Genomic DNA, 11,979 nt, shown 5'->3' on the forward strand with positions numbered 1-11,979 from the left:
GAGACTTATTGAGAAAACGTTTCCGTTGTTTTCAGTATGTCAGATTGAAACATGTTACATAACTCATGTCCAAGGTCATTTAAGTGGCAAATTTAACAGATGTTTGTTGCAATTTTGTATCTAATATTCTAGCTAAGTAGGAAGACCTTTTTGCTCTATTGAGCTACTTCTTAATTTCTTGAAGAATTCTCAACTCCTGATGGATTCCTCTGGGTGCTGAAAGCATCTAATCTCCAGTCTTTCTCAAATCTATATTTGTTTATGGAACTATATATGACCATAGGTTCTTTCATTTCTTGTAGTGTTCTTTCCTGACCTTTTTTCTTGTCATGCTTTTAAATTTTGAAAGAAATTTTGAGCTTTTGGAGCTTTTAAGTGATATTAACTTTCAATTCTTGTACAAGAATCCTTTTCTCAATTTCAAGATTCCTAGAAAATTTTCTCCAAGTTTAATTATTTTCTTAAAACTTCCTGAACTTTCCCCAAATTTCAAATATTAGTAAACCATGTAGGAAAAAATGCAAGCAACTAATATAATTTTATAAATGAGTAAATTATCCCATTATAAAAAAATAAAATAACAATTTATCTTTGTGTATTTTTTAAAATGCAGCAATTTGGTGATAACGAAGACTTTTGTTAATAGTGAAAGTTGAATCCTCACTGAAGCAATAAATAAAACAGAACTTAGATCATATGAACAAATTTTTCACTTTTGTTTCACCGGAGCACTGAACTCTTCCAGCTATCATTTCTATAGAGAACTAAGCACTGAAAATGTACTACCTTGGGAGTGAATAAAAGTAGAAGTAGAGAAAAAAAAGAACTCCTATAAACGCTCCAATATATGATCCGGTAAAGCTCCACCAGAATGACTCTTTGAATGGATCATTCTCTTCAAAATCCATAGTTGGCTGTGCTGAAGGCAGCTCTACGGTCCTGGTTCGACCTTTCTCCAATGGCGGTCCACGGAGCAACGGGTTTCCTACGTAGCTGCTATCTTCAAAAGTTGCAAATTGAGCTTTCCTATCCGGTATTCTCCCTGATAAGTTATTATAAGCAACCGAGAAGACAGATAAGAAGTTTAAGCTTATCAGCTCGATGGGAATTTCACCGGATAAGTTATTGTGTGATAAGTCCAAGCTTTGGATTTCGTGCAAGTTGGAAAATGTGGTGGGAATTTGTCCTGTTAAACGGTTATGTGACAAGTTTAGTGTATGAATACTGCTTAACTTTCCCAGTTCAGTCGGAATAGGGCCTGTGAGCCTGTTCATGGAAAGATCGATGCCAGAGATATAATAGAGAATGTTTCCTTTGTAGGATTCCAACCTGCTTTTCGATATAAACTCGATTTCCTCTTGTACATCGGACACGTAGAAATCAGCCTGGACGTATTGATTTATTTGGACTTCACATTCAAATGAGTATGTTCTAAAGGATCTATATGTCGTCCATCCAAGTTCCTGCACGTAAAATGTGTCATCAAATGGTCTTTTTCCCCCAAACGGTATCCGATGGAGGCAACTTGGTATCAGCCCTGAAAACTTATTGGAAGACAGATCTAGAATACTAAGGTTTTTCAGTTGGCAGAGTTCTTGCGGAATGGAGCCTTCAAGACTATTCCCTTTTAAAAGAAGAACCCTCAGATTCAAGTACGAGCTTATCCAACGAGGAATTTCTCCAGAAAATTTGTTGTCTCTAACGTCCATGGTCACAAGGGCAGATGTCATGGATGAAATATACGGTAGAGGTCCCATGAATTCATTCCCTTGCAGATGTAAATACGTCAGCGACGACAGATTGGCACAAGGAGGGAAAACACCTGTGAGATTGTTAAGAGAAAGGTCTAAGAATCTTAGCCGTGTAACGTTACAGAAGCCGAGTGGCATGGTGCCTTCCAATGAGTTTCTAGACAAGACAAGGGTGCTCAAATACTCAAAATCACTAATCCAATCGGGAAATTTGCCTGAGATGTTGTTGTTGCTTATATCCAGCCATCTCAAGTAGCGGCTGTTGTGGAGCCCATGCGAAAGCTCTCCGAAGAAATGATTATTATCCAAATAGAGGGACCATAGTTCTGTGAGGTTTGACTTTCCAGGGAGCAACTGGCCTTGCAAATTGTTATGTGATAGCTTCAAGAACCGTAAAGACACACATCCCATGAATAAATGTTCTGGTACCTCTCCTGAGAAGTTGTTGTTTGACAGGTCTAATGATTTCAGCTTTCTCAAATCACCCAGGGAGGCAGGAATTGTCCCTCCTAATGCATTTCTTGACAGGTTCAGGAACAACATGTTGGGAAGGACAGAACCAAGGAAATATGGAACCTCACCTTGGATTTGATTCCCAGATGCATCAAGCCAAAACATGTCGAGATTTCTTGAATCAGGGTGCAAGGAGAATTCACCTGTCAGCCGGTTATTCCTGAGACTAAGAAACTCCAATTTCGAGTTATTCTTTATTAACCAGGTCGGGGCCTCCCCTCTCATGCCATTATCACTAAGGTTGACGACTCTGAGGTCGTGCTGACTCCAGAGGAAGCTGGGAACTTTCCTGTCGGGCTTGTTGAGTATACAGTTCGACAGGCGAAACACTTTCAGCTGAAACAGCGGATTCCAGTGTGGGCTTTCTGTATCTACATTTAATTCCTTGTTGTGGCTGTCAAGTTCAAACACTTGAAGCCTGGAATTGTTGCCAAATGAACTGAATGAGACCGAGCCTCCAAAATGGTTGTAGGAGAGGGAGACATACTCAAGTGACTGAAGATTAGAGAAGAGATTTGAAGGAATACTTCCCGTAAACAGATTCCAGGAGAGTTCAAGAACCCGTAGAGATGTCAAATTGCTGAGACACAAAGGTAAGATTCCTTCAAACGCATTGTGGCTCAGATCTAACTCTTGAAGATTCCTTAATTTGCACAAATCTGTACAGGGTTTTTAACCAACTTGTTTTATTTTTCCACAGAGGAAATAAGGTACAAACAAGCAAAATCGCAAACTTTGTCCCACACACAAGCCTATTTCATAGTTGAGCCCTCGTTTTACGTGATTTTAAAAATGACCCACGGCCTGTTAAAAATCGCAAATGAAGCTAAAAAATGTTGCACGTTTGGTTCCCTTACTCATTACCAATAACTTTTAACGGCAGATCAAATTCCAACTGGTGAGGGCACATGACATTTACATGCTGATCAGATAAGCAGCAGAATTTTGGTTCGGTTTTTGATTCAAAATAAATTAAATGAATGGGTTGTTATTGTGTTATTTTGATTTAAAATATTGAATTGCATCCATAAGTATTTTATTCATTATACATTTGATTTTTTAGGTTTTTATATCTGTGTACAGATATTTTTGGACAAAATTAGAAAAATTATTTATATAATTTTTTTTTTAATAACGGTGAACCGAACGGAAATGAAATACGCAACTATTTTTTCTTTTTCCCCTCTATTTGTCAAACAGAATATGGGGTTACTTTTAAAATTTCGTAAAGCAAGGGGCGAAGTATGAAATGAGCCTAATGTGGAAATAAGTTTGCAATTTTTGCTGTACAAAGCCTTTAAACTTTCCAAATTACCTTTGTCTGATAAGGAGCCCTTCATATGGTTACCCCTTAATGATATAGCCTTGAGAGACGTAATAGTCCACAGTGACTGAGAAATACCTCTAAGTCTAGTATAAGCCATGTTCAGCGTCTCAAGGCCTCTCACTTTCATCAATTCTGCAATATATATATATATATGGGGAAATTGCAGGAGAAAAGGTGGAGTTGATGCATCAATGAATAAGTATTAGATGTACCTTGGAAAGTAGATAAGTTGTTGAGAGGATTAAACTCTAAGTTTAGAGACTTCAATGATTGCACTGCGCCTAAGGGTGGAATTTCAGTGAGCCCATTGCCATGTAAGTCCAAATATTGCAACTTGCTTGACCTCAATACACCATGAAAACCTGTTTGAATAAAGCCATCATCATGTTCAGTAGGATAAGATGTAGTTAAAGCTAAGGGTTAAATGCAAAAAACCCAGGGGTAAATTGCTATTACATTTGCTCATTTGCAATATCAACACTGACGCAAAAAAACAAAAGGGCTGTGAGCATAAGAAAAACCTTGCAAGAAATTCTGGGCCAAGCTCAAATTCTGCAACTCTTGGAAAGGAAGAAACAAGGAGAAATCCAGGTACCAGCGCTCCACGATTTTGGTGGCTGTGTCATACTTGGTGTCTTTGAGTGAAAGCTGGACGACACGCTTTGTGGTAGAGTCGCATCTCACATTCTCCCACTTGCAGCAGTCCATGTTGTCTCCGGCGCCCCAAGACGAGAATGCAGAGGCTGTCACGTTTGGAGGGTTAAAGGCTGCTTTCAGCCTCAGAAGTCCGATCCTCTCTTCCTCTATGCATCCCAGACTTCCATACCACTCAAGCTGAATGCTCAAAGAGCCAAACAGTACCCAATAAACTAAGACTGAGAAGGAATCCATGCCTCACAAATTTTAAGGTATGTTGTCGAGTTATATTCATGTAATAACAATGTCTACATGTTAAGAGTACTGTTATGAGCTAGAAAGGGTCATCGTAACATGATGTCATTGTAATTTTTATTAATGGATAGGAAATGAATTTCAATGTCGACACAGTAATGCGCCACGTGAATAGTTAAATCTAAAGAAAGAATTTTTGGGAGAGAGGGGATATCGGTTGTCTAATAAGATGAACGGTAACTTGTCCATAAAAAAATAATATTTTGAGTATTTATAGTGGTACTGAAAATTATGTAGTGTAGTAGGATATATATATTTATTGTATGCTTATATATATATGAATTACTTTCTATCCTTATAAATGAATGTGTATTACCAATATATACGTCAGATGATAATTATAAAGTTATAGTTGTGGAAAATTGTGGAAAATTCTTATTATGATATACGCAAATGCTTGACTATACCATTGACTTGTCTCTGTCATGAGGTTTTGTTGAGAAAAGAAGACTTCTTCCACATAGACGCGGCAGAGGAGTTCATTAAGAGAGTCAAAATTGGCGATGAGAAAATTGTGCATGAAATTATTATTAAGAACATCTAATGAAAATGTCTATAGCAACGTGGATTTAGTGATAATAATTATTTATTGTAATTATACAGATGTATCATTAATTACATATAATGATAATTTTTATATAATTTCTTGTTATTAATAATATATTATAATAAGATTAAAATTACTATCACTTAATATATATTGTCACTGATAACTTGAAAACAATGAATTAATATTTAATTTTCAATATTATCTTTTGGTGTGGTGTCATTGACCATAATGAATAGGTGCAAAATACATCACTATTGACTACAGCTGCCAACTGTGGTCCAACCACACATATCTTTTACTTAAGTACTTTTTTTAATAATAAATAAAACTTAATTATAAAATAATAAAATTTTATATATAAAAAAAAAATTATATTTAGTAGTCGTAATAAATATAAAAAAATATTGCAAGTTTAGTTCCAAATATGAATTTCGTTAATTTTTTAAGGGGAACAACAGTAAGTACCCCCAAGACTTAGGGAACTAGCTCGTGCAATTGTGGTGTTAAAAAACAATGGGACCAATATTATAAAAAGGGTTAATTTGTAGAACGTAAAATGCAATTTCAATTATTGCACCCGATTTGGGTCCGACATCTTAAGAAAATCTGTGCAGCACCGTAATGTGCCAAAGCCCCCATTACCACAAACACATGGAAGACTTGATGGCTCTGGCCAACAAGATCGAACCAACCAGGCTTCCACCGTTCTGGAACCCGGCTAACGTAAAACAGAGTCCCGATCAAGTACGACAAGGCCATGGCTGATTCATAAGCTAATGTTATGTTACGGTAGGGATCATTCCAGTTAGCTACGAGCGCATGTACTGCAGGGATTAGGCCGAACAAGCCCATGGACACAAAGAGCAAAGCACGGAATGAACGGAATTTCCCAGACATGAGGGCTGGAGAGAGCAATGTGATGACAGTGCATGTTCCTATGATTGTGATACCAGTGAGATAGACAAACTGCCAATGTGGGGTGCACTGGAAGATGTAGTATATTGGAGGGAAGAAGGAGGTGATTATCATGATTGTGATCCCGACGTAATCCAATTGGAGTAGGTATTCGTTTAAGCGACGGGAGTGGCAGCAAAAGAGATGGCACATGCTGCTTGAGAGGAGACAGAACATGGAGCCGCATAGGAACACATAAAATGGCCAGTTTGGGGTGGATGTTTCTCGGGAGTTTATGTCGCCTTCCAGACTTGATTTCTGCTGCAAGTCTATCGGTTTTACTGGCCCCTGCGTGCATCAATTTCCCAGAATATGCATTACAACATTTTTTGGCTTTTGTCATAATTTGAATATCAAAAAATAAAGAGACTGGGAAAACAATGAGGATGGCTCACCAGGGACAATTTGCTGGAGACATTACCTTCTGCACTTGATGGAAGTTGCCTGAAAAACAATGGGGACACCGTTGCAGTTAATGCTTCAGATGAAACTAATTAAGCATTTGCAAATCAACCATCTTTGACAGAAATGCTACAGCGTTCGAACTAATCAAATTGACGGAGAAGACATCCCAATCAACCAACACCAATAATATGAACAATCAATCCATGGAGGATTTTGGCATCAATAATCAAGTAAACAGAGACGGAGAATATCTGTATCGACATACAAAGATTGATCGTTGTAGCTCTGTCACAGCATGGCCAGAACTATTTCTCAAAATTGTCTAGCTTTGATCGATCCACCCGATGCATGTTATTATTCATTTCTAGCTTTTGAAATTGTATTTCAGACCTTTAAGGAAGGAGGTTATGCCGATGACTGCTAAATGTCCCTTTCAATAATTAGCTCGATAATATATTCGAATTACTTGTTATTATTTGCCTCATAATTTACTGGTACAACATAAATTCACGAGTGCATGCATTTTGTGCAAGTAGTTTTATGGAATTATTGTAATTGCCAAATATTCATTGATCTTGAATCAAATCGTTTAAAAGTTTAAGCTGTTGGAAAGGATAATCATTTCATATTAATATACACTCCCTGCATGAGCAAATACAGCACTTTAAACCTTTCTTTTATAAATGGGGAGCAATCGGATTTAAAACAAAAAACCTCTTTCCTGGTCTGGCTCTCAGACAACATTAAATCACCTATTCCTTTAAAATTTTGAACACTGGAGATGATAATCACTTAATATTAATATTTTAACATATTCACAAACAAAATAAATATCGCCAAACATCTTTTTATTTTAGGGTTAAATAAAATTTGCTCTCTTATAAAATTCAAAATTTTCGGAAAACGCCATTATGAAAAAAGAAGTTACAAAAGACCCCACTTGACATTTGAAAAATGACGCACACAGCCTCCCTGCTAAAGGGTTTCTTTAGATCATTTTTCAAACGACATGAAGTCTTTTTGGGCGTTCTTTTTTCAAAAATGGTTTTCAAAATCACAACGTAAACGTTACAAAAACACAAAGACAATGATAATTTAGAACTTAATGGACTTACCCAGAAAACATTGTGATGAAATCTACAACCTGAGGCACATCCGCTAGATTGCCTACAGTCAATCCCACAAACACCAAAAATCCAAGCAAGTGCCTGCGCCCCAAAAAACAAGAACTTATAAAACACTAAAAAAGATAAAAATAGCTGAAAGAAAAGCAAACATAAACAATTCAAACACAATATATGATATGACAAATTCAACTAATTAATTTAGTGAATTGATGGGGAATTCGCAGTTACGTCCAGATGTTAAGGGTCTCATTGTGGCATTGAAAGAGGCTGCGGAGTGCTACTTTGAGCGGCCAATTAGCTCTGTAATAGTTGAGTATGTAGTCATTATCCTTCATGTAGTCCGGCAATTCATGGAAGGATAGAAGAGGGTATCTTTTCTCTCTGTTTCTGCGCCTAATCGTCTCCTTGCTGCTGCTGTTGCGGGTGTTCGCCACTGTGAAAAAGCAGACTGTTTGATCCATCTTTTCGCCCGGTTTCCTCTTCCAAACTCACCTTTCACGTAGCTTTGATCATACTAACCGCTGATTCTTCAACCAAAAGAGGCAATTTCTGAAATCCCTTTTCATGTCTGTGGAGAAAGAAGAGAAATGGGGTGGGGTGGATAATAAGTGCAGAAGATGGTACTTAACAACTGCACCAGCATTTAATTCTGGTACAATGCAATATTTTGATATAATTATAAATATTTATAATTGGTTGTTTTATAAATTATTAATACTTTTATTATTTGATAAAATTATTTAATTTTTTTAATGAGAATTTGAAATTATCATTTTTTACTTTTTATTTTTAAAAAGTGTAAAAAGAAAATAAACAAAGAGAATGGAAATTTTTAAACATTATAGAGAAAATATTGACTTATTCCATAAAAAAATTCAAAAAAATTTTAAAAAAAATAAGTAAAATTATAATTTATAGTTTACGAGAATATTTTGGTTAATTCGCAATAAACATGGATGGAAACGTAATGAAAACTAAAGAATTTGGCTAGTTTCTTGATGGTTTTTAAAATCATGAGGTTTTGATAATTTTTCAAATAATAAATAAGATATTTGAATACTGCACTAAGTTCTCATATGATCCTGTGACTGGGCTGGGCCTAGGCAGTTCAGAAGAAGGGTCTCATCAAGACCTCTTGAAAATAGACGAAGAGGAAAGGAATCAGTCCCAAAGCTTTCTATTCTTTCATAAGCAGAAGGCCCTGGATTAGCTTGTACCGGTGTAGGTTCCTGAGTAGTGACTTGTCCCCTTGATGTTGTGGCATTGGATAAGTATAGATCCCCATATTAGTAGCTTCAGTGACATTGGCAGCTTTTAGGTATGCCTGAATTTCGTAAAAATTCATTATAATTTACCCTTTACATTAACTATGAACAAACGCATGCCTCCTTTTTTTTTCCCTAAGTAAAAGCCGTTTGTATCTAAACGGGACTAGGAATATATAGATCCTTACCCGTTTATTAATAATCCAGAAAAAACTATTAGTACATCAATTAGCAATAAATTAAAAAATTAAGAGTGCTACTTCCAATAAAATTATTTCATGGAGTTATTTGAAATATTGAAAATCAGAATATCCTAATTTATAGGAAAGATTAATCAATTCTTTTAAGGTGCCCAAAACAACTTTTCACATGAATAATTTTATGTTGCTTATTATTACACGCTTCAGTCTCCAAATAATCTGTATAATTGGATAAACCCCTTCACTTGGTTGGTTTGACTCTCTTTCGAGGTTTTTGTATATGTAGTTAGGTTATCAAGAAGTTGGAAAAAGATTATAATTTTAATCCTATAAAAAATAAAGTTGGTAATTTGATTTTGTAATTAAAAAAAATGATGATTTAATGATATTTGGCCAAAAAATTTTAAATTAATATGTGACGTGCACGACACATACAATTTTTTTTAAAAAAAATATTATTAATTTTTTTTAAAAAATATCATTAACTCATTTTATTATAATTATATGGCTATTTTCGGTGGAATTTTGGTACAATAAGCCATTTAGGGTTGGTTTGAGGAGAAGGGGTGGTTGAGAAATAATTAACGCTAAGCAAACAATTTTGAACTTTTCACTCATAACTTCAAGTAGAATTAATGATGTATTGGATTAGTTGTTGAGAATAGCAAAGGCAATAGCCATGTGCCCATCTCTTATACTTACGCCTAAAATTAATGGTGTTTTACGTTTCAGACTTAGTTTGAGTCGGAGATCAAGTTCGCTCTGAACGTTCAAATCAAGTAATATAAGATACGGAGAAGAAAGAAGCTGCCTAATAAAGATCTTCCAATGCCCAAATCAATTTGTTATGATCGGAAGTGAGATAATGAATTCAAGTGTGAGTAATAAACGACGTACTAATAAATGAAGCCACGTGGCTTGATCTCGAGTGAGCAATAAATGACGTACTAATAAATGAGGCCACGTTGCTTGATCTGAAGACTTCCTGAGCAAGATGATCCAGTGATCCTCATTTGGGGTCTGGCCTAATGTGAATATAAATATGTGAATGATGAACATGTTTATACATTTTATGTTTGTGGAGGCATTTTAATCATTTCGCTATATTTCTAGTATATACCATCACAACTACATACAAATTTGTTGCCCTTACGGAACTTCAACTATATTATCTTTTTAATAAGTTGTGAATATGATGTATGGATATGAATGATGTGATATGGATATATATATATATATATATATTTAACAAGATACAAATATAACTATACAAGACAGATAATTATAATCTCTTTGTAACAAATAATAATTAAATAATTTTGATTATAACTAGAAAAAGAATTGCAATAAATTGCCCTAGGAAAAAAATATCTATAAATAATTTAAATAAGGGTAAAATACACTTCGTCCCCTGAATTATTTTTTATGTAACATTTATCCCCCTAAACTAATAAATGTAACATTTATGCCCTTGATTGGATAAAAGTATCCCTAATGTCTTGAATAATTATATTATTCTCGATATATTTTAGTATTTTGCACATTAAATAATCACCAAATTATTTTAAAGTAAAAAATTATTATATATAATTAGGGGTGCAAGATGAGTCGAGCCAGCTCGCATTTGAGCTTGAGCTAGAGCTCTAGCTCTACGGATTATGTTGGAGAGCTCGCAAGCCTCAGAGCTTTTTCTTTTTTTTTTTTATAAATATTATTTAAGTGCATATTCAATATTATATCAAGTATATATTCAAAATTCACTATATATTAGAATAATTAGTCAATATATCTCTTATTTTAATTTTATATAATAATAAAACATGGTATTTTTATTCATATTATTTAAAAATAAGCTTAAGGAACAAGTTAGTAAGTCTTGATACTTTTTTGTAAATATATATTTACAATTCACTATCAATTAGAATTATTAGTTAATATCTCATACTATAGTTTTAGATGATATTAAAATATGATATATATTTTGGTTTATATTATCTAAAAACAAGCTTAATAAATTATTTAGTAAGTTTTGGTCATCTTTTTGTAAATAAAAATTTAATGGATAGATTTAATGGATATAAATTTTATCATTACAATTTCAATCCATTACAGCAAAATGCATTTAGTCACTATATATTAGAATTATTAGCCCATATCTTATATTTTAGTTTTAGATTATATTAAAATATGGTATTTTATTTTGTATTATCTAAAAAAAGCTTAATCCACAATTTGGTATATTTCAATAATTTTTTTCTAAATAAATATTTAATATAATACATATTAATTTTATCATTATAGTTTCAATATCCACCACTACAAAATGAATTTATTTTAAAATTCACAATATAAAGTTAATATATCATATTTTAGCTTTACATGATCAACTAAATTTTAATTTTTAAAATAGTAATTATAATAAAAACATATTGCTTATTCGTATTCACACTAAAAATTATATTATTTTGATACTACAGTTCAATACAAAATACAATCTGATCAACTAATCCAAACACGTTCCCATTTCACGTAAAAATCTATACAAAATTAAAAACACATATTTTTCGTTGAAAATTGAAAATAAAAACACAAACCATTGTGCTTGAAAAATAATTCTACCTCGTTGAGAAATATAATCAATGTTAAATATATATTACATTAATTGATGGGAATTAATTAAATGAGTTTAGTTTGTTTCCATTTAAATCCAATAGAGATATGGACCTAATTTAATGAATGAGAGCCCAATAGATTGAATATTATGTACCCTATGAGTTTTAAGTAGAGAATAAGGCACTTGGATCATGAATATGTCTCAGAATCTCTTCATAAAATGGGCTCCCATCAGTTTACCTTTTATGGGCACTTTATTTTAGATTGTTGAATGGTGAAATTGAGGCCCTATAAATTAATTATATGTATGGAATGTTGTTTTA

General features: G+C 33.8%; 2 protein-coding genes across 2 annotated transcripts; both read right to left on the bottom strand.

Annotated features, from left to right (window-relative positions):
- LOC105166509 (LRR receptor-like serine/threonine-protein kinase GSO1) lies at window positions 642-4,707 on the bottom strand. The gene is made up of 4 exons (XM_011085888.2): window positions 4,113-4,707; window positions 3,804-3,953; window positions 3,580-3,723; window positions 642-2,923 (listed from the first exon to the last, which is right to left on the bottom strand). The coding sequence occupies exons 1-4, from the start codon at window positions 4,480-4,482 to the stop codon at window positions 783-785; spliced, it is 2,805 nt and encodes a 934-aa protein (XP_011084190.1). The 5' UTR covers window positions 4,483-4,707; the 3' UTR covers window positions 642-782.
- LOC105166460 (heptahelical transmembrane protein 1) lies at window positions 5,618-8,220 on the bottom strand. The gene is made up of 4 exons (XM_011085824.2): window positions 7,807-8,220; window positions 7,567-7,659; window positions 6,442-6,490; window positions 5,618-6,334 (listed from the first exon to the last, which is right to left on the bottom strand). Exons 1-4 carry the CDS (start codon window positions 8,037-8,039, stop codon window positions 5,657-5,659), a joined length of 1,053 nt encoding a protein of 350 aa, XP_011084126.1. The 5' UTR covers window positions 8,040-8,220; the 3' UTR covers window positions 5,618-5,656.

This window comes from Sesamum indicum, linkage group LG7, assembly GCF_000512975.1.
Source record: "Sesamum indicum cultivar Zhongzhi No. 13 linkage group LG7, S_indicum_v1.0, whole genome shotgun sequence".
Classification (NCBI taxonomy): Eukaryota; Viridiplantae; Streptophyta; class Magnoliopsida; order Lamiales; family Pedaliaceae; genus Sesamum; species Sesamum indicum.

Excerpts from the sequence above, each read along its gene's own strand:
- LOC105166509 (XM_011085888.2), bottom strand. The coding sequence starts at position 4,482 with ATGGATTCCTTCTCAGTCTTAGTTTATTGGGTACTGTTTGGCTCTTTG. Across the intron at positions 3,724-3,803 it reads CAACTTATCTACTTTCCAAG|AATTGATGAAAGTGAGAGGC; the intron begins GTACATCTAATA and ends TATATATTGCAG. Across the intron at positions 2,924-3,579 it reads GGGCTCCTTATCAGACAAAG|ATTTGTGCAAATTAAGGAAT; the intron begins GTAATTTGGAAA and ends AACCCTGTACAG.
- LOC105166460 (XM_011085824.2), bottom strand. The coding sequence starts at position 8,039 with ATGGATCAAACAGTCTGCTTTTTCACAGTGGCGAACACCCGCAACAGC. Across the intron at positions 6,491-7,566 it reads TTCATCACAATGTTTTCTGG|GCAACTTCCATCAAGTGCAG; the intron begins GTAAGTCCATTA and ends ATTGTTTTTCAG. Across the intron at positions 6,335-6,441 it reads TCTCCAGCAAATTGTCCCTG|GGGCCAGTAAAACCGATAGA; the intron begins GTGAGCCATCCT and ends TGATGCACGCAG.